Raw genomic sequence first — 27255 nt, 5'->3', positions numbered from 1 at the left:
GCTATGTAGTGAGAATGAGTCCAGGCCAGGCTTCATGAGATCCTGTCTTAACCAAACCAAACCAAACCAAACCAAACCAAACCAAACCAAACCAAACCACTGTCAATGAGAAATGGCTGCCTCATGTATTTTAATACCTGGTTTCCAGCTGATGGAACTGCTTGGGAAGGTTTAGGAGGTGTGGCCTTAGAGGAGTTGTGTCACTGGGATGATCTTTCAAGTTTCAAAAAACTAGTGCAATTTCCATTCATTTCCATTGTGTTCTCTCTCTCTCTCTCTCTCTCTCTCTCTCTCTCTCTCTCTCTCTCTCTCTTTCTCTCTCTCTCCTCCCTCTCTCCCTCTTTCTCTCCTTCCCTCCCCCCTCCCTCTCACCCTCTGCCCCCCCTCGTCTGACATCATGGGTTCTAATCCTCTAAAATCGTAAGGCAAATTAATACATTCTCTTTATAAGTTGCCTGGGTCGTGATATTTCGTTACAGCAATAGAAAAGTAAGACAACAGTAAGTACCCAGTACCAGGAAGTGGGCCATTTCCGTGATAGGCCTGACCGTCATTTTTGGAGGAATGTGGAAGACTCTGGTGTATCACTAGGGGTAAATTTTGAGGTGCGCTCTCTCAGCCAATCCTTTGCTCTACTGTCATGAATTCTGATGCACTGGGAGCTGTCCTCAGGTCCCCTTGGAGCTGTCCTCAGGTCCCCGTGAGAAGCAGCAGCTCAGGACTTAGACCTCACACGCCCCCTAGTGGTGGCTCGTTTTAGTATCCCAATTTATTCAAGTGTTAGAAAACTCCTTTAGGGAGCAAGACAACAAAAAATAGGTCTGTAAACATGGCGACTTCCTTCCCTCCCCATCCCTTCTTATGAGGGGCCTCCTGTGACAAGAGGCAGAGTTCTAGTTGGCGGTCCAGCGATGAGGCTGCATAGAGGCGGCCATGCGCCGTGGCTGAGCCCGGGGTAAGTCTTTCATTCCACCCCTGTGCAGGCGGCCCAGCAGAGTGGCCACTTTTGTCATGCCTGGGCCACAGAGTTCCATTTGCAAGTGGCTTCCTGGGAGTCTTTGGCAGTGGCGAGACCCCTGTGGGAGACAGGCCTCTGGGCAGCAGATACAGGCAGGCAGGGAAGCAGGTGCAGGCTCTCCAGAGCTCCGTATTGCTGGGGTGGCGTGAGCCGCAGCACGGGAACAGGGGCGACATGGCCAGGCAAGGGGTGGCAGGGTGCACAGCATCCATGCCAGTGGCCTCACAACTGCCCCTGTAAAAGTGAGGAGCAGGGACAAGACTATCTGCAGCATACCACTGGGGCAGCCTAGCTCTCCGTCAGTCCTTGAAGGGGTTGCAAGTTTCCTCTGTTTGCTCCTTCTCTGCAGCCAGCGCATCCCCGTTCACCTCCTGCAGTGGGTGGTACACATAGTCCCCGTCGAGGTGCCGGTTCCTCTCTGCCCTGGAGCCCAGGAGCAAGGACACGTTGACGGCCGTGCTGATCAGCAGCAGGAAAATTAGGATGAGGGTAAGTGCCAGCCACGTGGTCCTGGGACAGGAAAGAGAGACTTGAGGGGGGACAGCCAGAGCCCACACTGGGAATGCTGAGCCCTGTGGGCAGGGAGGGGGTTAGGTTTACAGAAGACACACGCAGGGAATACTAGAGACAGTCTCCGATGTTTTGAGGACGTTTAAACAGATTTTTAGGAGCTGGGGAAATAGCCCATGCTTGTCTTGTAAACATGAAGACCCAATTTAAGTCCAGAAGAGCTGGGTGCAGTGGCCCACACCTTTAATCCCAGCACTAGGGAGGCAGAGGCAGGTGGGTCTCTGTGAGTTTAAGGCCAGTCTGGTCTACAGAGTGAGTTCCAGCACAGCCAGGGCTACACAGAGAAACCAAAACAAAAGCCAGGCACGATGGTACCCAACTTGGAAGGTTGGAAGGTAGAGCTCACCGGTTAGCTAGTCTAACCTGACCTGTGAGTTTCAGGTCAATGAAAAACAAGGCAGGATGCTACTGAGAATGACAACCAAGGTCGTGGTCTGGCATGCACACACATGCGTGCACACAAACACCTAATGTGAATGTTACCGCTTTCAGATGTTCCTAATATATTCTTTGCAGTACTGGGAATTGAACCTGGGTCCTAGGCAATCGCTCTACCACTGAGCTACATACAGCCTGTGCCTCCCCACACCATCTATTTTTTATGTTGTAACTAAGTTGCCCAGGTTGGTCTTGAACTCAGTCTGTAGCTCAAGCTGGCCTTGGATTTGCTATCCTCATGCGTCAGCTTCCTTGAGTAGCTAGGATGACAGGCTTGTGCCAGGTCCAGCTCAGGAACCTGCTATCTGTCTGTCTGTCCATCTATCTATCACCTATCTATCTCTTGTCTTCTGTATCCCAGGTTGGCCTTAGACTCCCTGATATCCTTAAACTCCTGACCCTTCTGCTTCTACCTCCTAAGTGCTAGAATTATAGGCACATGCCACCATGCCCGGGTCATGAAATGCTGGGGGTTGAACCCAGGGCTTTCTGCATGCTAGGCAATCAATCTGCCAGTCGAGCCACATACCCCCTGCTTCACAATCCTTTCCTTGAGTTCTGTGGGGATGGAGCTGAAGCAAGAGCAACACAAAGCCTGAACACAGAGAAGAGTCCAGAGTGAGTCCTTCCTGTGTCTACAGCCCTGCTCCAGCATCTAAGTATAAAGTCTGCAGCCAGAGATATCAAGCCCACGGCCTGCAACCTTTGACTTCCTCTGGGCAGTGGCCTGGGGTCCTTCTCGCTCGCAATCCTGGATGCTAGTTTCACCCATGACCGACTCTGAGCTTACAAAGTAGAGGATCACCTGCAGCTTCCTGGCCTGGCTGGTGCCTGGACAGATGCCATGCCTCATGGATGGGACATAGGGGCTCAGCCTCTGCTGAAACACCTACCCGGTGAAAGAGGCCAGCCCTCCTGCCCTCGGTGTGGCCTCAGTTGGCTGGAGACACTGCTTCACTGCAAGACATCAGAAAGAAGGGCTTGGGAGAGTTCGCCTACTCCGGACCTGCCCAAGGGTCCCCAGTTCAAGAACCTTCAAGGCCCCATACCTTGGGAGATGCTGCAGTTGCCAGTCTGGGGGTCACAGGGACGCTGGTGCTCGCACTGGCAAGGCCTCTGGCAACCTGGCCCATACCAGCCCAGAGGACACTCTGTGGAAAGGAGATGGTGGCAGGTAGGTCTTACCTCGGGTGGCGTGGTCTCCTGTTATAGGACAAACTGGCTCCTGGATGTGTGCACGGCCACGCTGAAGGAGATGACCCCTGAATCCCTGGGGCCCAAGCCCCGCAAGCTGCAAATGGTCGTGGCTCAGTTTCTAGAGTGCTTGCCTGACCTACACGGGGCCCTGGGTTTGATTCCTAGCACCCTATAAGCTGGTGCTATGCATAGGATCCCAGCACTTGAGAGGAGGAAGCAGGAAGCAGGTGTTTGAGGCCATTCTTGGTTAGACAGACAATTAGGAAACAGCCTGGGCTGTACGAGACTTTGTCTCTAATAAAAACCAAGCACGCCGCCTAGATTTAAGGTGGGCTCTAGAACTTATGACCTTGAAAGAATGAAGAAACTGTGAATGGGAAGTCCACCAAGGCTGACGCTGGTGTGATCCTACCCACGCCTAGGATCACCAGGAGCTGCTTTCCAGGTGTTAAGGACTTAGATGGATCTTCCTCAGGGGCATGGCCTGGCCACACTTTATTTTTTGCTATTGGTCCTTAGGGTTGGCCTCTTACTTGGTGGGAATTTTTCATCAGGGAAGACAAAAGGTGGTTCACATGTGAAATGAGAAAAGGTGCTGAAGGCCACTTCCGTAGGAGGGGCGAAGGCGTCGTAACAGCTGTACGCAGCCAGGCCGCCCTCTCATGGAGCGTGTGCAGGCCACTGGCAGCTCTTACCTTCACTGCAGTTGGATCCCGTCCATCCAGCATCACACCGGCAGCCAGCTGCCAAAGCAAGACCGTGGAGGCCAGGTAAGGACAAAGGTGGACTCTGGCACGGGTCCCGCCAGAGCACCGCCCTCCCGTGGGCTCCCCACTCACTCTCTGTGCACAGCCCATGCTGGCTGCAGTTGGAGGGGCCGCAGGTCAGCTCACTGCAGGCTTCACCGTGCCAGAAGTGGCTGGTGCATTCACAACGGCCATCCACACAGGTCCCATGGCCGCTGCAGTTGGGTGGCTGGCAGCGGGGTTCATGCACACACACCACAGTGGAAACACGCCGGGGACAGCGCCACATGTTGTCCTGGCTGTGGGGGATCCGTCGTGAGGAGAGGCCTAGGCCTTGGCGCTGGTCCCTGCCGCAGCCTAAGAAGGCCATTCCAGTTTGCCTCCCTCTGCATTCTGACATTTGTGTGCATTCACGCGTTTGTGTGTGTGTGTGTGTGTGTGTGTGTGTGTGTGTGTGTGTGTGTGCACACGCACACATGCGTAGGCTAGGCTGGCTGGCCAGAGTGTCAGGATTCACCTGTCTCGTCCTCAGCAATGCTGGGGTTGCAAGCATGTGCCACTCACATCTGGCTTTTGATATGGGCTTTGGAGATTGATCTCAGGTCCTCTGCTTGCAAGGCAAGTACTTTTCCTACTGAGCTCTAGCCTCTCCCTGGGCCATTTATAGGATTTCCCCATCGCGTACAGTTTGCCTTCTGGTGAAGGCTCCAGGCCAGTCATTTCCTCAGCTCCTACTTCGCTGTCCTTAAGGAGGCCTTTTCTGACCTGCCCCAGGTTCCCAGTGCTGTGCAGCACCCTGAGGAAAGAGATCTTGGCTCTTCTGCTCGCTTTTGGATACCCAGGGCCTGGCACGCAGCAGGGTCTCAGTATTGACTGAGACGGTCGGAGGCAGGGCATGGCGTCACCTCTCACAAAGGTGGTTAGGGTGCTCTTACCAGTGATCTGAGGGGTAACTGGCCAGGGTCCCATTGAGCACAAAGGTGGCAGAACCGCCTCCATCCAGGTTGATGGCATTGACCACGTCTTGTTTCAGCAGGAACTCTGCCATTTCCCACAGGTTGAGGCTGTCCAGAGGGGGTGTGTATCTGAGTGCCCGTGGGCTCTGGCTTGACGGCCTTCCTTCATTAGTAGGTAGATACCCCCACTGAGGTCGACGGATCTTCCAAAATGGCCCGAAAGCTGTCTCGTCCCGCCCACATCCCAGAACTACTGGAAGGCAGGGGAACTGAGTGCAAACATCCCTGAGGATCCCTGGGACTCACCCACGCTGCTCCGTCTGTCCGTCCGCGTGGAAGAGTATAAGCTGCCCCTTACGGTCATGACCCACGGCTGTCCTGGCTGACATCACGTTCACAAATTTGCTGAAAGAACCTGAAGGAGAAGGGCCCTGGGTAGTTACCCAGCTCTCCAGCGGACCCTTTAGGCTCCCTGCTTTCTCTCTTTTGTTGGTACCGGGCTCCTTCCCTCATGCGTGTGAGGCAAGAACTGGCTTGCTGAGCCACATCCCAGCCCCACCTCCAGTGAGCCTCCATGCTACAGCCGGAAAACACTTCATGTGATCTCAGTCTCCAGAGACCTCGATGTTGGTAGAACAAACTCCACAGGCCTTGCCTGAGGTCCCAGGCCCCCCTTCTGTTGTTCCCGTTCACCCAGCAGCTACTCTCCACCTTAGGGCTTTGCAGTCCACACTCTGCCTGGGAACCACATGCCTTTGCACGGCGTTCTTCTGATAGCTTGTTCTTTGATCCAAAGACAGCCTCTTTAGTCTTCCTCTCCCCCTACGCTATACCCTGAAGTAGCCAGACTCTCGGGACCAAAGCATCCTTTCCCACCCCAGTACTTTCCACTGTGGAGGTACACATGCGTGTAACATGCCTGGGGAGGTCAGAGGATAACCTTGGGTGTTGTCCTCGGGTGCCGTCCACTTTCTGTTTGAAACAGGGTTTCTTGTTAGCTCGGACTATCACCATGTGGCCATGGATCCACTATCCCTTCTCCCATCTCGCCACCCCTGAGACTGCAAGTGAGCACCGCAGAATTTGGCTTTTTATGGCTTGTGTTTGTTTGTTTGTTTGTTTGTCTGGGGCTCGAGATCAGGTCCTCACACTTTCAAGGAAAATTCTTTACTGACCAAGCCAACTCTCCAGCCCATCGCCAAGTGGCCCTTAACCTTCAGCGCCCGTCAGAGTCACCGAGGGAGTGCCTGCACGCCCAAGTGGTTAGGATTTAACCAGTGGTTTCTGGATGGGAGGTGTAGGGAGGGTGGACCCGTGGTTCTGCATTTATGACAAACTCCTAGGCCATGCAGAGACCACTGTGCTACAAGTCTGTATCACTTTGTTCATACCTGTGCTTCTGGTCCCCACCGGTCCCCTTTCTCCTACACAAGACTGAACCCCCATGACTCCACCATAGTGTCAAGCACTAAACAGCTGCTCAGTAAACGTTTGGGAGCTAAAGAACAGCCCACTCACACTGTTCCTGGCTCTGAAGAAAGCTGGGTCAGGAAGGTGGCTCGGTGGATAAAGTGCCCCCCATGACACTTGACAGTCTGAGTTCAATACTCAGGACTCACATGGCGAGAGGAGAAAAAGGCGCTGCCCTCCCACCTTCTCCCCCACCCCCCCACCCTGGCCTGTGTGCCCCCCCCCTGCACACACAGAGTAAACAAATCAAAATATAATATAAATAAAAGAGAACGTTCCAGACGCCTCTGCCTGCTGACCTGTCTCCTGCGTCTCATCGCACTCGGTGACTTGGCTCTCGTTGATGTAGATGCTTCCATTACGGATGAGCCACACCACTCCGCTCAGTAGCTGCACGAATGGGTTCACCGTGTCCAGAACGTCCTCCTCAGACAGGTACCTGGAAGCAGGGAGGCAGGGGGTTCACTCACTGGCAAGAACAGCTTCGGGTGCTGACTGTGCAGTTAGCATCTGTTAGACTCTACTGCCCTGGCTGCTTAAGCAAACATCAGACAGCCAACCAGACAAGGCGTCTGTCAGCACCAGCCGTCTGGAGCTCCACAGACTGCATCCGATCCCTCACGCTCCTGAAGGCATAGTCTCAGCCAGACTGTTTGAAATGGTTTGTGCCAGATGACTCTGCAACTGTTCCTACCTAGGCCAGAAGGAGAGCAGATCCTCTGAGAGACTAGGAGGACTTTGCTGTGGTGCATTCTAAAGAGGCAGGGCAGTGACTGGTGCACACACCCCTTCTCTGGATATATAAGCAGGTGTTCAGTTCAGTTGGGGAGTTAGCTGGAAGATGCTCTCCTGTGTGCTTGCAGTAGCCTAGTGCTGGGGTGGGTGGACAGGGGGCAAGCAGGAGGATCCCTGGGGTTTGCTGGCCAGACAGTTTAACTGAACCAGTGAGCTCTAGATTCAGACTTTGTGTCAGAAAATAAGATGGAGGGAAATAGAAGAACAGAAGACACTTGAAATCATACTCTGGCCTCCACACAGGTGCACACAGATGCACACAGATGCACACACAGAGAAAAGAAAGTAGGAGGTGAGCAGGCCATGGGACCGTGTAGAAAGAGCAACAGGGGTACTGAGATGGTGGCCATGGCAACAAGTCCAGAAGGGGAGCCCAAGAGAGGAACCAGGAGACAGCTGGAATGTAGGGAGGTTGAAGGACAGAGCCAGGGGAGAGAAACTGCAGGCGCTGGTCACTGTCAGAATTTTTAGTGTCTGTGACAACCTAAGATCAACAGTGGTCACACTGGCTGCTGTTGAAGGATGAAGAACCAGATACATGGGCAGACCTAGAAATTGCAACCAAGGGCTGCTAAGAGCTGGAGAAAGCCCACTTCCCAGCCTTGGCAAAAAAACGGAACCTTGGAAGAGAGCTGGAACACTAGATGGCGCTACCTCCTACTCCTGCCTGCCTGCGGTCAACTCAGGCTGCTGTCAAATTTCAAGAGATACAACAGAAAATGCCAAAGGCAGCTCTTAACAAGCTCCTTGCCTACCCTGGATTTCTATCCAAGACAGCAAAAGGCCCCCATCTAGTTGTCTTGGACTTCTCCATATCTCTACACTATTTCCAACTGATTCCATGGCTTTGCTGAACACGAAATGTTTGCTTTCTCTAATATTAGGCAAAGTTTACTATGGCACAAACTGTTCAGGCTCATGGTCGCCTCCCCAAGGCCCCATACACGGCCTGATCACAGAACGAGCGATCCGTGACACATGAGTAAACTTAAAGGAAGGAAGGTGTCAGCGTCACTACTCTGAAGATGAATGACAGGAAGCTTGGTTAGGTGACCTGGGCTCGGGGGCCTGGCTCTAAAAGAACATCAGAGACCCTCTGCCCTCGACAGCCCCGGGGTTCCCAGCCTCCTCACCCGGTGACTAAGGTCCCGTCGCGTCGGATACCGAACTGAGCGTTCTGCAGTCCCCCAGAGCTGCTCACCAGCCGCCCGTCGCTCACCACATTCCCCAAGCACTCGCCAGTGCCCATGCGGAAGAAGCCACCGTTCTGAGCGACGCGGCAACCGGCCGGGACGGCTGTGTCCTCCACAGTAGCGCGACGCCTCTGCGCGCAGCCTCCGGGTCCTCCCGGCTCCAGCACCGAGAAAGTGCGTAGGGGGTCAGCCACCCGCGTCAGGTGGCCGGCCACCGCGCGTCCCTCGAAGTGCGACACAAAGGTGCGCACGGCCGCGCGGTGGCTGGCGCCGGGGTTCGTGGGTGGCGGAGGCCAGCTCTCCTGTTCTGGGCTGCCTGCGTGCACCCGGGCGCAGTCCCGCGAGGGACGTCTGCGCGCGAGTGGGTAAGGCAGCAGCAGGTCATCGTCTCGGGAAACCCTGCGGGGACGGGACGATCGTGAGGTCTGAGGGCTGTGCCTGAGAGCACTCAGGAGAGGGGCACCCCAGCCAGGCTGGTCCTGGCGGCTGCACTCACCCGAAGCCTAAGCTGCACCATGCCACCCCAAGCAAACCGAGCAGCGCGGGTTTGAAGAACAGCCCCGGCCCCCTGGGCGCCGCCATATTGGCTTGGTGCTCCGGTCACGTGGGCTCGCCCCACGTGATTCCAGGCCAGGCTGTTGGGTGCTTTCAGGTACCAAGGACCTGAATACCTTTCTGTGTTTGAGATTATGCATTCGAAGTCCATCAGGGAGGGTAAGGCTGGAAGGGAGATAGATAGCTTTTTATTTTTATATTATGTCAAACTTACAGAAAATTGCAAGAACAGATGCTGGCGAGGTGTAAGTCGGTACAGGACTTGCTTAGAATGCTTGAAGCCCTAGTTTCCTTCTGTGCTGACAAACCAGAAGTGGTGGCCCACGCCACAATTCCAGCATTCAGGAGAGGCAGAGAACCAGAAGTTAAAGGTCATCCTTGGCTACGTAGTTAGTTTGAGATCAATCTGGACTACTTGAGACTTTGTCTCAAAGACAAGAAGAGGAGGAAGAGTAGGCTGGGGTTGGAGGAGAGGGAAGGGGAGGAGGAGGAAAGGAGAAGGAGGAGGAGGAAAGGAGGAGGAGGAGCAACTTGTAAGAAGCTTGCAGCCTATGGGTGGTGGTGCACACCGTTAATCCTAGCATTTGGAGGCAGAGGCAGGTGAATCTCTGTGAGTTCAAGGCTAGCCTGTTCTACAGAGCGAGTTCCAGGACAGCCAGGTTTGTTGGATTTCTTAGGCAGTGTAAAGAGACTAAGAGCAGAAAAAGAGACTAGAGCCTGATCTTTATAGATGGATCGTTTATTCCAAATAGCAACAGAGACTCCTGCTGGAAACGGGGTGCCGGTGTGGGAAAAAGCCACAAGTGATTCTTTATAGGGATGGGTGGAGAGTTTTGTTTGCATCGTAAGGAACTAGCGAGGCTCTCTTTCCCTGAGTTTAGGTTTAGGGAGCAGGGCTATTCTGGTACTTAGTAACTAGGTAATTGTCTTTTCTGGAGCCACGGGTGCCAAGGCAGCCCCACATTCTTTCTTTGCTCTCTGTGATGACAGACCGACTGAGCAAGGTCATCTGTAGGAACCCTGTCTTGTGACCAAAGGCATTCTATCAAAGACACTGATGAGTTCCAGTATCCAAACCATAACCGGCTGCAGGTTTTGTCCATTACACCTGTCAGGACCTTTATCATTCCCCCTCCCCCAACCCCACTCCCATCCCCGACCACGATACAATCCAAGATCCAACTTAATTGTTTTCTTTGGTCGCCTTTCGGGTACATCTCAGCCTTTATCTTTCCTGACTTTGATGATTTTGAAGTCAGGCATACTTTGTATAGCCTGGTGGGGGCCAAAGTCAAAATTTGGGAACCCTTGCTAAGGTGAACAGATAAGCAAAACAATCCAAACTGGCACCATCTAAAATGGGCTCCCCTCCCCTCCCCTCCCTTCCCCTCTCCTCTCCTCTCTTCTCTTCTCTCCCCTTTTTTCTTGTTTTGGTTTTATTTTTTGAATGTATTTTTGTTTTGTTTTGTTTTGTTTCTGCATAACTTTGGCTGTCCTAGAACTAGCTCTGTAGATCAGGCTAGCCTCAAAATTAGAGAACCACCTGCCTCTGCCTCCTGAATGCTGGGATCAAAGGCATGAGTCGCTGGCCACCTGGGAGGTTCTTTTCCTTTACCAGTTAAAGAATTAAAAGACAAGAACCATTTGAAAGTCAAGCAAAGCCAAATTTTATCCAAAGAGGACAATTTTATTAGAGTTTAGGGAAAAAAACCCTAGGCAGGTGAGGTGCACATCTCAGCAGCTGTCCAGAGGAAGAGAAAGAAGGAAAAAAATGCCATGTAGCTTGAGTTAGGTCAGCACGGGGGTCAGCTTCATGGCAGGATGCCTTAGGAGGAGGGTTTGAGAGAACGTAAGGAAGCCCAAAGTACCAGAGAAAGCACACTTAGGTTCTGGCCAGTGTCTGAAAGGAAGGCAGGGCACCTGAGAGGGAAAACACACACACACACACACACACACACACACACACACACACACCACACCACACACACACACACACCACACACACACACACACACACACACACACACACACACACACACACACACACACACACCACACACACACACACACACACACACACACACACACACACACACACACACACACACCACACACACACACACACACACACACCAAACTTTTAAAATAAAAAACACCACACACCCAAACCCCAAACTTTTATTTTTAAAAAAAAGGCATTTTTAAAAAGGTACATTAGCTTATCAAAGAGGACAGCATTCTGTCTCCTTAGTGTGTCTTCTGGTGTACAGGCATTCCCAAGGGTTGTCCCGTGGTCCTGAGGGGGAGTTCCTTTGCCAGATGTGTCCATGTCTGAATGGATTAACTCTTGTGTTTTGCATAGCTTGTTTTTTTTTTTTTTTTTTTAGTTTTGTTTTTGAAGCAGGATTTCTGATTTATAGCCAGCTCAGACTGGCTTGAAATTCGATGTGCCGACTCTTGCTTCTGCCTAATTCCCCAAGTGATGGGATTAAAGGCTCAGGTCCTGAACCTGGCCCTGTTGGGGGTATCTTAGAACGATACTCACTCTTTTTTCCTCTTGACCAGAAGAAACTAGTTTTCCTTTAGGATATAGGGACGGCTGGCGAGATGGCTCAGCACATAAATGAACTCGCTGTGAGACCCTGAGACCATGGAAAGGAGGAAGAAAAGAATTGGCTGCAGAAAGTCTGCGTGCACCATGGCGTACAGGGCCACCTGTATCATACACAGATCCCAACAACCAACTCAGGTGACAAGTGTCCTGTGTTACAGTGAATCCCGAGCCTGGGACCCTCCTGGACAGTGTCACCTTGTCCTGCAGTGATGCCAGTCAGAGGCTGTTGTTCTTGAGACTTCCCCTGGGGCAGCGCCCAAGGCAAGGTCCAGCGTCTGACTTCCTCAGGGAATTGCCAATCTAGTAGGTGCCACAGGAAATTAAGTAGGTTTAGCCCCTTTCTGTCTACAGTGAGCAGTGCGTGTGCTTGAATCCAGAGCCAGGCTTCTTGGGGCCTGTGTGTGGTCAGTCTTGGCCACCTGTACTGGGCCACGTCCTTCCCAAAATTCATGTTCCTTGCAAGACCTCAGAATGGGTTTCTTTTTATGTCTGGGTTTCTTAGACACAATTAGTTTAGATGAGGACATCTTAGAGCTGAGGAGGTTGCAAACCTAGTCTGACTGCTGTACACACAGATACACACAGGGGAAGCAAGGCCACATGGAGATATTGCAGCCACTGGAGAGGGGCAGCCACAAGGCAAGAGATGTCTAAGATGCCCGACAGCCACAGCCACTCAGAGCAGGCAGCAGGCTGTGTGCTGAGACTGAGCCCAGACTCTTCTGAGCTCTCCGAGAGAGCCTGCAAGGCTGGTGTGCTAGTTCTTAGAAGCTAATATAGTCAAAGCCAGCAAATGGCCCTTCATAAATGACGCGGAGGCCTGAAGTAACCATAGCTCACTCCTGTGAATGCTGTTCAGAGAGGCTGTCCTTCTGGGGGTGAAGGATGTTAAATGATACAGTTTGACACCACTACGTTGATGTGGCGGGACCATGTCTCTGTTCTTTTGCTAAAGGCAGACAGCCAGCAAGCCAGGCCTGCCAGCATCGTCTCTGACTCCAAAAGTCCTTTCTTCTCTGGCTGCCAGGAGCAGGCCGCTGAGAAGGCAAGTTCTGACTCCATTCTTACCTGTTTTAAGGTCTGATTCTCCCCCAAAGATGCTAATCTGTCCAAGCTGGGCAGACAACTGAGCTGGGGCACTGGCAAAACGGTTTTGAACACTGTGTAAAGTTTACCCCTGTATTATTTCAAATGCTGATTTCTCCACCCCACTATCTGGCCTCAATCCTTACAGGCTTTGTTATATTCGCTCTTAGAGGGTGCTGCCTCAAGTTTGTGTAAACACTGCTCCTCATTCGTTCTCTGCCTTGCCAATAAAAGCCAATGGGCCAATATGGAGCTTTAGAGAGAGTAGGTGGGACTTCTGATTCTAGGATGGGTGGAGAAAGAGACTGGAAGGAAGGAGGAGAGGCTGAGAGAATCTGAAGAGAGTTGGAACAAGAGAGGAGAGATGCAAGTAATGTGGGGAAATGTGCGGAGGAAGCCTGACCAGCTGGGAGGTTTAGAATGGAGTAATGGCTGCACAGCATTTGACTCAAGACAATTTTAATAAATCTTAGTCTCTCCGCGTGGTTACTGGGGACTAGCAAAGGAAAAGAAATACAGCTGCCAGATTAATTTACTATTTACTCTTATAATAAAAATGATTCATTTTACATAATAATTCACGTCGGTCTGTCTGTCTGTCCGGGCCTGAGGTTCATATCAGGAATTATAGTGATCATTCTTCTACCTCCTTCATTGAGGAGAAGCCTTTCCATCAAGCCACAGTGATTAATCTCACCAGCTAGTTTGCTCTGGGGATCCCGTATCTGCCTTCAGAAGCTAGAATTGCAGGACTGCTGTGCCCGTCTTGCAGTTATGTGGCTTCTCTAGGTCTGAACTCTCCTCCGTACCCTTGTGCATCAAGAACGTTAACCATTGAGCTGTCTTCCCAGCCCCCAAGTCCAGGATTTTGAGGGAGACAGACGTAAGGCCAGCACATGAAGAGCCCAGAGAGCCTGATGTTGCTGGTGCACGGTTAGAAGGCTCCTTCAGCCCATTTAGGCTGAGTCGTAGGAAAACAGAGCCTCCTGGTGCCAGCATCTGGATCTGTTGCTGTGGAAACGGGAAAAGCACACAAACAACAATGATGACAATGACAACAAACCAAGACCAAGTCGGACAGTGCTGCCACACGCCTTTAACCCCAGCGCTCAGGAGGCAGAGGCAGGCGGATCTCTTTGAGTTCAAGGCCAGCAAGTTCCAGGATGTCCAGGGTTACATGTAGAAACCCTGTCTTGAAAAACAAATACAGAACCATAACAAGAAAACAAGACCAAGTGACTTATTAGCAACAGCCCCCGTCGCATCCTTTGTCAGAGGTCTCCCTGTGTCCCTGGGGCACACGGGCCACGTTAGAGGCCAGATGAGACTGACACTACATAAAGGAAAGAATCAGGTTTTTTTTTTGTTGTTGTTTTTTTGTTTTTTGTTTTTTTTGTCATTTTATTTTGTTTTGTTGTTGTTTTCTGGGGATTGAGTAAAGTCTGGCGCCTGCCTGTTACCATCAGGAATAGTTTCCCACGTGTGCACACATTTCTGCCTTTTGGCTTTGTGGGCCAGTGGGCCAGTGGGCCATGGGCGAGCCCAGGAACTGCAGAGCTCCTCCTGCTGCAGCCTTCATCCTCTCGTATCGAATCCTGGCCTTGGGGTTTGGTCTGGGCCTGCTGGGGGACGATGGTTGACGTGTGAGCTGGGGAGAAATCACAGGAAGGGGTGGAAGTGGCACCAGTGGCAGTGGGCAGGCCCACCTGTGTCACAGCTTTGGACAAAATGCTTCTGGGATGATCAGCATGTACAGTCCCAGTCAAAGGCAAGACAGTGAAGGGGACGTAGGGATCTGAAGGCAGAGATCCCGGGACACTTATCTCATGTTAGCCCTCCCTCTTATCTGTGGGCTCCAGGCGAGTTAGTGTTACTAGCAAAGGCAACCTCAAGCTTCCGCAGTTACCTAGCCACCACAGCCATCACTGAGGCAGACAGAACAGCCCATCATGTATGGCTGAGTTGAGTGAACTCCAGAATTAACCTTTTAGGTTTCATGTAGCCCAGCCTGGTCTTGAACCTTGATCCTCCCACCTCCACTTTACAGGGGCAGGGATTGAAGGCTTGTACCACCATGCCTGTTTCTTTGTGGTACAGGAAGCTAGAACTCAGGGCCTCAGGGCCTCAAGCTTGCCCTTCCTCTGACAGACTGTTCTACTTTTATGGTGTGTGTGTGTGTGTGTGTGTGTGTGTGTGTGTGTGTGTGTGTGCGCGAGTGCGCACACACATGCTCACACTGAGCTACACCCCCAGTCCCCAGTGTGGTTCCGGCATTCCCTGAGAGGATAGTCTTATCTTAAAGTTGACCTGCCAGCAAGGCTCGCCTCCCTTCTTCCAGCCCTGGTTAGTAACTTAAGCCTTGGGACCACATCATTGTTCAGCTCAGATTCAGGAAGGATGGGGTGGGCATAATTTCTTCTGTAATCCGTTTATGTGGAGCCCTGACAGCCTGTCCTGGTAACTTTGTGTTGATGAAGTGATGCTAAGGAAATCCTGAAAGGCCAATAGGTGTTAGGTTCTAGTTCCTGGTTCTCTAAGAAGACAGCAGCCTCAGAAGCAGGTCCGATTCACCACTGGATGCCAGGCACAGCTCCTGGGCCTGACTACTTAAGAGGGGTTGTGGTAGGGCCTCCTGGGCACAGAAGGGGAAGATTAGACGAAAGGAGAGATTTAAAAGCTCGGTTCCACACCTCCACCACTGGTTTTCAGCAGGGCACAAGAACAAGGGGTTGGTTACTTATTAAAAACCTTAGTGACATATCTCTTCTTTAAACTTATCTAGCTTGTGTGTGGGTGTGTGCACACGCACGCACCTGCTCACACTCCTGGACGTGCAGAGGTCAAAGGCCGGCCTTCAGGAGTCGGGTCTAGCTCTCCTCGTTTCTGCTGCCGTGCTGTCCAGTCGAGTTGGCTGTTGGGCTTTTAGAGTCTCCCGTCTCTGCCTCCCATCTCCACGTATGAAGACTGGAACTATAGCTGTGCACCACCACATCCAGCTTTTAAAAATAATTTATGTGTGCACAGGGGCATGGCATGTGGGTTCTGTGCATGGCAAGACACAGAAGGGGGTCAGAAGACAGTGTGTGGGGAGTGGTTCTGTCCGTCGAAGGTTCTGGGGTCAGGTACAGATCATTAGGCAAATGTCTTTACCCACAAGTCATCTGGTCAGATCCCACATCTCTTTGTGTTTGAGACAAGGTCTAGCTAATAGGAACTCACAGAGATCAGCCTGCCCCCACCTCCCAAGTGCTGGGACTACAGGGGTGAGCTCATCTGGCTTGTATTGAAGGGTTGAAATTGGGTTGTCAGGTTTGAATGGATAGTTCTTTTCTGGCCATGATCTCATGAGACAGTGTCTCATTTATGCAGTATAGACTACTCTCAGACAGTATGTAGCCAAGGATGACCTAAGACACCTGATCCTCCTGCCTCTACCTCCCAAGTGCTGGGATTTCAGGTGTGTGTCATCGTGCCAGATGACTCCACAATGGGCATGTTAATCCCCAGGCTGTGGTGTGGCTTGACTCTCACATAAGGGGACCAGCAGCCTTTCCACTTATGGCAAAGCATCTTCTGGATTTGGATTGAATTGGAAGCTTGTTTTCTACTCTAAAGCCTGGTACTAGCAGTGCTCGCAGTGTGCCATCGTCCCTACGGATGGTACCGAACCCCTAAGAGTGTTCTAGAAGATTTTTTTTCTAAAATGCTAAAGCATTTAGATAATGTCCTGAGTCAGTGGAGAGGAGGAAGTGGGAGGGGGAAGACACTGCAGGGAGGGCCAGCTATGCCTTCCGATGCTCTGGGACACTTCCTTTGTTCTGTGACAATCTAACCTCGTAACTCCAGGTGACGCTTGCTTGGTGTGGCAGGCACAGCATTTGGCACTCTAAGAACATCATCTTCACGCTGTGATTGTCACACCGAGGTAGGTACTTTTCAGACTTTGTCCAGTGACACAGAACAATGGAGCCTATGGTCAAAGCCACAGTGCTGACCCCTGGGCAGTCTGCATACACAATGCCCTTAAGACCTTCAGGGTTCTGTGCACAGGATGTGGGAATCAACATGTGTCACCTCTCATGGCCACAGGGTGTTCCCAGACTCACTTCCTCCTCCAGCCATCACACTGTCATTTAACTGCCACTCTAGCACTATTAAGAAGTGGGACCTCAGGTCAGGCACACACCTGTAATCCCCGGTACTAAGTCCCCGGTATTTGGGAGACTGAGGTGGAAGGGGTGTGCTGTGAGTTTGAGGCTAACATGGGACACAGTGCCAGACATTGTCTTAGGAAAAACAAACAAACCAAAACCCAACCCAAACCCAAACCAAAAAAACTAAACAACAACTACAAAACCCAAAGCAAATTGACAAATGGTGAGGTGAGTGTAATTGGAGAAGACCTGGTTGTGGGGCCTCCTGGGAGTCATGCTACTCTGTCAGGAGTGCATTTGGCATCATGGTGTGCATCTGTCTTACTCCAGCCTCTCTCCCCATCTGTGCCTCACACATCTTTGCCCTTCTGCCATGTTGTGAAGCAGTGTACAGGACCTCACTTGATGTCAGTGCCATGGCCCTGCACTTTGCAGACTCCAGAATTGTAGGCCAAGCAAACCTCTGTGGTGGTTTGAGTAGTTATTGCCCTTATAGACTTGTGTGTTTATTTAAATGCTTGTCCCATAGGGAGTGGCACTATTACAAGGTGTGGCCTTGTTGGAAGAAGTGTGGGTGGGGGCAAGCATCGAAGACTCCTATGTTCAAGCTCAGCGTGGTACACAGTCTCCTGCTGCCTCTTTCGGATCAAGATCAAGATAGAGAGCTCTCAGCTCCTTACCCAGCACCAGGTCTGCCTGCAGGCTGCCATGCTTCCTGCCATGATGATACCGGGCTGAACCTCAGAAACTGTAAGCCAACCCCAATTAAATGCAGTCCTTTATAAGAGTTGCTTTGGACATGGTGTCTCTTCACAACAACGGAACCTTAACCGAAACAACTTTCCCTTACTTATGATCACCTAGACTCTGTTGTTTTGTGATAGTTGCAGAGAACAGAGTAGGACACCGGTCCATTCAGGGTTTGTGTTAACTGAGATGGGGGACTTGAAACAGAGATCCTGAAGTCATCCAAGATTGTCCTTATGCCTGAGAAAACAAGACTCAACTCCCAACAGGGCATGGTCGCACACATTTGTGATTTTAGCACTTAGGAGTGGGGGCTGGAGGATCTTGAACCCAGTCTAGACTACACATCAAGATCTGACACACAGCTGGTCATGCACTTGTAATCCCAGCAGTTGGAGGCAGAAGCAGGCAGGGTCTGTGAGTTCCAGTCCGGCCAGGGATACACAGTGAGACCCTGTCTCAACTAATGATCTGATACATATGCACAAAAGACAGAAGGCTCAGCTCCAATTGACTGTGCTTTATGTATTCTGCTGACATCTGGACCACCCCACCCTCTAACCCTGCTTCTCCTGGCCCTGCTCTCTCAAGACTTTTAAACACCCAGAAGTGGTGATGGGTTATACATGGTCACTTTCCTCAAATACCCCCTCGGCATGTGACCCCTGACTCCAGCATTTAAGAAGAGACGCCAAGGGGCCTGCCAACCCTCTGGGCATCAGGGCTGGCAGCACCATCTTGATAGTTGCTTGCTGGTGACCGTGTGGGTGGAGTTGGCTCTCCATTGTCCGGGTGGTATTCTGCCAGGATGTAGAGAAAGCCACCCAGGGCTGCGACTGCGGTGGCTGTGTTGTGGCAAGAACAACCATCTGTTGGGGTGAGAGTGGGGAGAGGTCCGGAGAGCAAACTTGGCCCTTTGTCCAACCAGCCCATCATAAATGCTATGAGAGCGCCCCGCCCCCCAGCCAATCTTCCAGGTACTGCGTAGGCATATTGGGGTTACTAAGAAGCCCGTCATAGATGCTGACTTTTGCTCTTGCCCCTATAAGTAAGAGGACACAGCAGTGACTCAGGCTTCTCTCCACCGAGAGCAAACAGGTAGGAATAGTTCAGTAGTAGAGCCCTCAGCGAGGAGGCCCAAGGTCTTATCTCCTGGTACTGGGGGTGGGGCGGGGACAACCACCACCAAGCAGGTGATGTTTGAGTGATGGGTCAGTGAGCCCCTGGGTGTTAGTTACCTGCGAACAGTTTTTCCCGCCTTCGCACTCTTCTCAGAACGCCCTGCTGATGCGGAACTTCAGGGGGTTCACCCTTTGTGTCTGGAGAGGAGCCAAAGGTGAAGTAAACGTTAACACTCACTCCATAAGCCTCTTCCCTCTGGCCCCTCAAGGGACTTGGATACGCGAGGTTTCTTCTGTGCCTATCTGCAGATCCTACCTCAGGGTCACGTTTGCCCTCTATCAAGTTACCCCTGCCTGATCGCTCTTTAAGTGTTGGGCCTAGAGCTCTGCGTTCTGTAAACCACTGTAATGTTTTTGTTTTATTGAGATGTGGGTGTGTATAGCCCCGGCTGCCCTGGATTTCATTCTGTAGACCAGTCTGGTCTTGAGCTCACAGACATCATCCACCTTCCTCAGCCTCCCAAGTGCAGGGATTAAAGGTGTGCAGCACCAGGCGGAGCTGCTGTTTTGAGGTAGGGTCTCAGCTTCAGCCTCCCAAGCACCGGTGTTAAAATAGATATTATAATCAATGTGAGTCTCTCTTTTGAAACTTCTTTCACCAGTTTTATTTATGTCTGTGGTACTTGGGATCGAATCTGGGGTCTTACGCACGTGGGCCTTCACTCTGCATTCCGCCCTTTTAAAAATTATTGTTAGAGCTGGAGAGATGGCTCAGCGGTCAAGAGCGCTGGCTGCTCTCCCAGAGGATCCAGGTTTGACTCCCAGTACCAATGTGGCAACTCACAACTGTGAGTGAGTGTAACTGCAGTCCTAAGGACACTGAGTCTTCTTCCGGCCTCTGTGGGCACTGCATACACATGGTGCACAGACATAATATAGGCAGGGAAGAGACACGTACATAAAAAATAAATTAAAAATAAAATCACTATTACATTTTAACTCTGTGTGTGTGTGTGTGTGTGTGTGTGTGTGTGTGTGTGTGTGTGTGTGTAGGTCAGAAGACAACTTGTGGGTGTCAGTTCTCTTTTACCACGTGAGTCCAGGTCATCAGATTTGGTGGCGAGGGCCGTTATACCCTAAGCCTTCTTGAAGCCTCCCTAACCCCTTTAAAAAGTGATATTTGGAGGCCCAGGCCAGTCTGACACGCACTCTAAGGCGATTCGGGCCTTGGACTTCTGACCCTCTGGCCTCAGTCTCTTCAGGGCTAGGATGACAGGGCTGGATCACCAAGCCTTAGGGCGCCGCCAGCCTTAGGGTGTCACCAAGCTTTAGGGCATCACCATGTCTTTTTGTATTATCAAGCCGTAGCACATTTCTCCTCATCTCAAAGGCAGTTGCTGCTTTAAGGACCCCAAGCTCCGTGATAGAAATTATGGCATTTCCTAGTTACCTGTACTGTGGCAGGCACGAGCTAGGAGTTCATGGAAGGAAGGTTCTAAGAAAGTAAATAAATGACTTATGGTCATTATTAGCCCAAGGACAGCCTGAGGTCACATGTCACAAGGTTGGAAAGACTCATCCTGGGCTTCTTAACTGTATTACCCCTCCTGGTGGTCCTCCCTGATAGCTTCTGTCTAAGGAGCCTTCCCCACTGTTCTGTGCTCTCTCAGCTGCTCCTGGCAAAAGTTGGCATGACCACATCTATTGGTGTGTGGAGGGAGTTTCTACCCATTTCCCACAGCTCTGACTTTCTCTGCACCAGGTAACGTTTGTCTGGTACATTCACAGATGCTCAGGGAATGCTGGAGGAATTAATTTGTTAGCGCACGTCCAGCAAGTCTCCCCACAGACGGCTTCCCACTGGCTGAATTGGGCTCTCAGAATGCCAGTCCCTTCTACATCCGCGTGCGCGCGCGCGCGCGCGCGCGCGTGTGTGTGTGTGTGTGTGTGTGTGTGTGTGTGTGTGTGTGTGTGTGTGAGCACCAAACAATGCTCCCAGCCGGGGCAGTCGGGCAACTCACCAGGCTTCCCGAAGCATCCCACCCGAGGGTTCTGCCAGCTGAGAATGGCCTCCAGCCAGTGCAGCTTGTAGAAGTCAGAGAAGCCAGCCATACCACAGAACATAACTGCAAACACACCAGGGCAACTCTGTCAGCCAGTTTCCACCTCTTCCTGTGTCCCTGCGTCACCACACAAGGGGATGGAGGGGGTGGCGCTTAAAGGACTTGTCTGTCTCTGCCTCCTCTACTTTAGGATTACAGGGCCTGGGTTCTCTTGGCCACCAGAGGCTGTCAGGCCCTGGACCTGCCTCTGCTGTGCTATCAGAGTTGCAGGAGTCGGGCTTGATGGGGGTGTTTGGATGTCCCAGCAAAGCAGTAGCCACCCAGGGGCTCCCTTTCTATTTTATTTCCAGGATCTTGGTGGTGGTGATGATGGTGGTGGTGATGGTGGTGGTGGGTCTCTGTGCTAGCTGATCAGTCTGTCCAGAACTCCCCCTGTAGAGCAGACTTGGTGGACACAGAACAGTCACCAGGACAAGTGGACACACAATGGTCAGCTGCATTTAAGCTCCTTATAAGCAATGCATGCAAGTCTATAAGGAGGTCAGAGGTTAACTACCGCGTCAGTCCTAAAGAGCTGCCCACCTTATTTTTTATTGCATCATTTATTTGTGTGTGTGCCATGGTACGTGTGTAGAGGTCAGAGGACAACTTGTGGAGGTTGCTTCTCTCCTCCCTCTATGTGGATTTCAGGGACTGAATTCATGTGCACAGGTTTAAAGGTGAGCATGTTGGTTTTTTTTTTTTTTTTTTTGGTTCTTTTTTTTTGAGCTGGGGACCTAACCCAGGGCCTTGCGCCTTCCCTAGGCAAAGCGCTCACCACTGAGCTAAATCCCCAACCCCACATGTTTTTTTTAGTACCTGAACTATCTATAGCCAGCTCTACCCCATCTTTCAAGACAGGATCTCTTGGAGGGACCTTGGACTTACCCGTTCACTTAGGCTGGCAAGTCCAGGAGATCCACCTGTCTCTGTCTCCTCAGTACCCCCAGGATCCCCCTGTCTGCCTCCACAGGGACCCCAGGATCCACCTGCCTCTGTCTCTTCTGCTCTAGGATTACAAAGTGTCATGTGTCACCATACCTGGCCTTTTCACAGGAGTGCTGGGGACCAAACTCACGTCCCATGCTTGTGAAGCAAGCCCTTTACTAAGCTATTCCCTGGCCCTGTACCCTCTGCATTTCCTTGCTTCATTTAGCAATCCCAGGAGTGAGCATGAAACGCCTTTGTCAAAACCTCTCTACTCTACCCTGAGGGCAGAAGGGCAGGCTCACTGTTTTCCATGAAGAGGTCTTGGGTGGGGTAGGCGTATCCCATGGCCTCAGCTCTCCGGTTCAGGTCCATCATATTCGCACAGAAGATGTCCATGTAGTGCTGACTCTGGAGGAACAGTCCCTCCGTGCACCCTCGCTGGGGGATAGACAACAGGAGACGTGTAGGTGTGTGGGAGACACAGGCTCTGTCGGGAAGGCCTGCAGCTCTGAGCTGGTCTTGTCAGGGCTGTGTTGGAAGGAAGGTCTCTCCTCCTTACCCAGCCACTTTGCAGGTCACGGGTGACCTTACATTTAGGCTTACATTTAGGCTTGCTTGGCTAAGAGCCGAGTGACGAGTGACCGTGGCTCACTCATTAGCCTTTCTGAGCTTCAAAGTCTTTCTCCAGAAAGAGAAGGCCATGCAACCTTTTGACATTCTGAGTTGCTGTCGTTTTCACAGGAGAGTCTCAGAAAGCTTTATAATGTTTTAAGTAGGATTACAGTTTCGTGCTATGCTGCATTCACAGGCTGGACACTAGCGGGAGAGCTTAGACTAGAGGGCATTTTGTTGGGCAGGCAATGTGGCTAGGCAATGCCTGGCATGAGAGCAAACACTGTGCGGAGCTCTGCGAATCTTAACCTCTTCCCTGAGAACTCGGAAGGCAGCTCCAAGTGCTGCCAGGAAGTGTGGCTGTGCAGGGTCACCACACTGCTGTGGGGAGGGGGAAAGGGAGCCAGGGAGGCACACAGGGTCACCACGCCATGCAGTGGGAGAAGTGGAGTTGAGAATCAGCCTCCTTTCTCGGCACAACACTTACCATTCTGGCCCAGAGGAAGAAGAGCAGCTGATGGGAGAGGCTGTAGCCTGAGCAGCCGGCCTTGGTCATAAGGGTTCTGCAGAAGTCGGAGAGCCTGCAAGGCTGTCTGCTGTCCGTCCTGGGAGGAGACATCCCAGGCCGATGAGGACCATGCTCCTTGTTCATCCCACTCTGGCTTTGACCACCCTGTGTTTCCCTCAGTGACTGTTAGGGTGAGGGTTCTGGGCTGAGTGTAAGGGTTGCCAAATAAAATATAGATGTTGTGGGTCTTACGTCGTCTTGAGACAAGGTCTCATTCTGTAGCCTGGCTCTCCTGCCTCAGCCTCCTTGAGTGCTGGGACTACAGGTATATGACATCATATGACACTATGACTGGCTGTGTCTTGATCTAACTCAGAGGAGACAATGCTGAACTGTCCTGGATTTGGACAGGCACTGGTGTCTGACTTCCTCTTGCTCCACGGAGTCTCCAAATACCTTTCCTATCAGTCTCCTAAATAAAGGACCATTCAAACCCAGCAACGCAGAGAGTGCGGTCCGGACTCAATACACTTGCTCATACCCTATATGACAGTATAGGTTACCATCTAGAGTGCAAGCCCCTCTGTGGGTCACCTGTGGCATGGCACCTTCTCTGAAGGAGGTTGAGAAGATAGCGCCCCCCCTTCCTGCGCTGACCCCTGCACTAAAGTACCCTCGCTCTTCTCACAAGCCCATCAGCTGCAGAAGGAACTCGGGAGTAAGAATATGTTCAATATTGTCTTCCTGGATCCATGGAGTTTGGAAAGGAGCCCCCAGAGGCTGGGTGGGAGGTGCATGGGGCCCCGAAAGAACTGGTAGGGATTGAGGTTTTTGTCCTGTGTGCAGAGGGGCTCAGATAAAGCCACTTTGGGGAGGAGCTTAAACGTTATGGTCCAGGGAAAGTGAGACCTGGATTCTGTGGCGCAGGGAGGAGAGGGCTGCTGAGTGTCTGTGCACACTCACCATGTTTGCTAAGGCTCTGGCTGTGGCCAAGGGGACACTAAGGGGTTTGCAGGTACTGGGGAGGTGGGGAACCCACCCGGTTCCTAGCAGTTGTACCAGGCATGCATCGCTGCTTTCCTCCGAGAAAGAGTCCAGGGGCTCCAGCCAGGGGTAGACCAGGGAGGCATTGGTGCGTGTCCAGGCATGGGGCAACTTCCAAAAGCCAGGCTGAAGGCTTGGCTGGAACTCTGAAGAGAAGGAGAGGTAGCCAGTATACTGAGGGCTCAGGGACCAAGAGCTACAACACTGCTGACTCTACCCACCCCACAAAGGGTGTGCTCCTCTGTCTTAGTTGGAGTTTCTACTGCTGTGAGAAAACACCATGGCCCAAAGCAACTTGGGGGACGAAAGGGTTTATGTCATCTCAGGTCACACTCCATCACCGAGGGAAGACAGGACAGAACAGGAACTCAAATAGGGCAGGAAACTGGAGGCAGGAGTGGACACAGAGGCTGTGGAGGAGTGCTTGCTCAGCCTGCTTTCATTTTTTAAAGATTTATTCATTTATTATACATAAATACACTGTCGCTGTCTTCAGATACACCAGAAGAGGGCATCAGATCCCATCACAGATGGTTGTGAGCCACCATGTGGTTGCTGGGAATTGAACTCAGGACCTCTGGAAGAGCAGTCAGTGCTCTTAACCGCTGAGCCAGCTCTCCAGCCCTCAGCCTGCTTTCTTAGAGGACCCAGGACCACTTCCCCAGGAGTGAGAGAGGCCCTCCCACACCAATCAAGAGAAACCACTACACACTCTCCTACAGGCAAATCTCACTGAGGCATTTCTCAGTGTTGAATCCCTCCCCCCAAATGACTGTAGCTTTTGTTAAACTGAAATAAAACTATCAGGACAGCCTCCCTGAGACCTAAGCCCTCAACAGGTGGCAGCTCTGCCTGAGCTGGATTGAGTACAAAGTTTGAATTGCACCAGTTCCCTTTTCCTATCAGGTCTCATGTAGCCCAGGCTAGCCCCAAACTCACCTTATAGGATAATCTTTTTTTTTTTTTTTTTTTTGGAGCTGGGGACTGAACCCAGGGCCTTGCGCTTGCTAGGCAAGCGCTCTACCGCTGAGCTAAATCCCTAACCCATAGGATAATCTTGAACTCCTGATCTTCTTGCCTCCATCCCAGCAAGTGTTGGGATTATGGGCATAGACCAACAAAGCTGATGCCTTCATTGCTGTGGGAACTCAGGACTTTGTACGTGTTAGGCAAGCACTCTACAACTAGGCCACATCTCTAGTCCTTGATGCTCTTTACTAAAGCAACATTTCCCCTGATCGACAGGGTGTAGGATTTGCCTAAATACACAGTCCCCAGACACTAGACATGCATGTGGTAGCATGTGGTTCTATATCTGTCTGTCTGCCTGTCTATCTATCTATCTATCTATCTATCTATCTATCTATCTATCTATCTATCAGGTAAAACACCCATACACATAATTTTTAAAAATATTTAAAGGGAGGCCGTTATGACCCTGAAATGCACAAAGTCTCTCACTTTCCAGGGAAGGGACATTTCCCTCATCCATAGCAAGGATTTATGACAGGCTTTGCCTTGATCCACAGCATCCCCTGAAAGTGTGAGGCATTGATAAAAGGCCCCAGACTTCCTGGGTGGGAGGTGTATGGTGGACTTCTTACGATGCCCAGTCAGGGGCTTCTGGGGAGGCTGGTGCAGTGGTAAGGGTTGGGTCTCACCCCACACAGCTCCTTCTGTGCAGGGAGTCTGTGGAGGAGGCTGAAGCTATCCGAGCTGCCTGGAAGAGAACGTGGCCTGTCCAGCCGACTACAGGTCACACAGCGAGCTTGTTGGTTCCAAAGGGCCGGGAATAAGACAGCTCTGTCACATAAACAGGGAAAGGGACCAAGATGGATGTTCAAGGTGCCAGACTTCCAGCTTCTGCCTCACCTTCCTGACCCGACACCAAGGCCTGGTGGCTTTTTCTCCTGCCTGTGAGGCTGCCCTCCTGGCTGGCTGGCCCAGGCTGCTCAGATATGCTCAAGACTGGACTGGGATATGTTTATCAAGTGGAAATTTTTGCTTCTTTGCTCTGTTGTGTCATCTGATGTTTTTCTGGAAACTGTTTTTATGAGAGGATGTTTTTTCTGAAGCAGACACATGGGAGGGTGTTTTGCTAAGAATAGACATGTGGGGTTTTTTCTGGAGGCAGCCTGGAAAAGAGGTGTGTGATGCTTTGCTAGAGCAGATGATTAAGAGAACATGTGATGTTTGGAAAGGATATAATTATAGCCCAACAGTGGATGACACTGGATATTAGTCCACTTTGCCATTTTTTTTTTACTGGTCATCGTTGGGCTTTGCTGATGCTGGTCTTCGCTGATGATGTTGGGTGGTATCGGTTCGCCTTACCATTCTCTGTTGGTCATTGTTTGTTGTGACTTCATAGAAACACAACCAAAAACTTCTGGTGGTTTGCGGCTGCCTCAGACTCAGGCCGATTGGCAGAGCCTTGTGGTTTCTTCTGGATTGACCTGCCTGCCACTGCTGATTCATGAGTGGTGTTTGCAAGTGGATCGTGCTGCTGCTGCTGATTCCTGTGAATTGATCTGCTGGTTTCCTGACAACCCACATTGATTTGCTCTAAACAGGTCCACATCCTCCTTCGCCCTGTTAACCTTTCCTTTCCACTACCTCTGGTGGGTGGTGGGCTAGAAGGGAGGTTAAAGCATTTAAGAACCCTTATTAAAAGCAGGTTTTGAAAAATCTAAGCCTACACAAAACTATGGGCCTCTCTCGGCTTCCCTTTTTTTCATCTAAATTGACCAATTCTAAATTAAAGGAAAGACTCATTTCAACTCACCAAGGACCCTTAAAACCCCCAGCCCTCCAAAAGAGACCCCCTGCCTTGCAAGGAGGCTATGCCTCTGTGTACCTTGCTGTGTGCACACCCATTCATGCTTCGCTTGTTGATTCTGCTGTCTGAGGTTTTCTCTGCTGCTACCTGTTGTGCTTCAGAGCTCCCCTGCCTTTTAATTCATTTATCAGTGGAGACAATGAATGTGATCTAGATCTCTCTATGGTAACAGTTCCAGCTTGTGAAAGTCGTCATCCATACGGTGCTGGTTTTCAATGACATAGCTGTCTTTGAATCCTCTATACTCCATAACCCCTTATCCACATTGATTTGAGTAACCCTGATAAACTCACTGGTTCTTTATCACTATTTTGGCCTGTCATCATTCCCCTATCTGGGGTAGATAGACATTCATGTCTCCCTAGGAAAGTATCACACAATAGGCACTGGACTTACACATGTACCCATCCCCATTAGGAACAGGGCTTATAGGTTGGAAGTGTCTGTGGGATCCTTAAAGGGGGCAAGGTGATGGACCTTGTTTTTGATACAAGATACAGAGTGGTAGGCATAAGGTTCTCTGTGCAAAGTGATGAAGACCTTTTCAATACCCCAACCAT

General features: G+C 51.3%; 2 protein-coding genes across 2 annotated transcripts in view; both read right to left on the bottom strand.

The window, feature by feature from the left end:
• Window positions 1–743: 743 nt before the first annotated feature.
• Window positions 744–8989, bottom strand: Nagpa (N-acetylglucosamine-1-phosphodiester alpha-N-acetylglucosaminidase). Its single transcript, XM_032912735.1, has 9 exons — window positions 8880–8989; window positions 8324–8782; window positions 6695–6834; window positions 5232–5340; window positions 4905–5033; window positions 3919–4268; window positions 3076–3177; window positions 2920–2983; window positions 744–1528 (listed from the first exon to the last, which is right to left on the bottom strand). Exons 1-9 carry the CDS (start codon window positions 8963–8965, stop codon window positions 1318–1320), a joined length of 1650 nt encoding a protein of 549 aa, XP_032768626.1. The 5' UTR covers window positions 8966–8989; the 3' UTR covers window positions 744–1317.
• A 9050-nt stretch (window positions 8990–18039) lies between these two features.
• Window positions 18040–27255, bottom strand: part of C9H16orf89 (chromosome 9 C16orf89 homolog) — an 11908-nt gene continuing 2692 nt past the window's right edge. The window contains exons 3-8 of the mRNA XM_032914059.1: window positions 23852–24002; window positions 22792–22909; window positions 21995–22130; window positions 20682–20786; window positions 18778–18858; window positions 18040–18408 (exon numbers count right to left, since the gene is read on the bottom strand). Coding sequence (XP_032769950.1) covers window positions 18218–18408; window positions 18778–18858; window positions 20682–20786; window positions 21995–22130; window positions 22792–22909; window positions 23852–24002 — 782 coding nt within the window. The 3' untranslated portion in view covers window positions 18040–18217. The remainder of the gene's footprint in view (window positions 18409–18777; window positions 18859–20681; window positions 20787–21994; window positions 22131–22791; window positions 22910–23851; window positions 24003–27255) is intronic.

Source organism: Rattus rattus, chromosome 9, assembly GCF_011064425.1.
Source record: "Rattus rattus isolate New Zealand chromosome 9, Rrattus_CSIRO_v1, whole genome shotgun sequence".
Classification (NCBI taxonomy): Eukaryota; Metazoa; Chordata; class Mammalia; order Rodentia; family Muridae; genus Rattus; species Rattus rattus.
Note: the sequence above shows the minus strand (reverse complement) of the source record. Positions and strands in the feature narration are given on the sequence as shown.

Coding starts and splice junctions, on each gene's coding strand:
- Nagpa (XM_032912735.1), bottom strand. CDS start 8,965: ATGGCGGCGCCCAGGGGGCCGGGGCTGTTCTTCAAACCCGCGCTGCTC. Junction 2,984..3,075: donor CAACTGCAGCATCTCCCAAG/GTATGGGGCCTT, acceptor GATGTCTTGCAG/TGAAGCAGTGTCTCCAGCCA. Junction 1,529..2,919: donor GGGCTGGCCTCTTTCACCGG/GTAGGTGTTTCA, acceptor TTCCTGTCCCAG/GACCACGTGGCTGGCACTTA.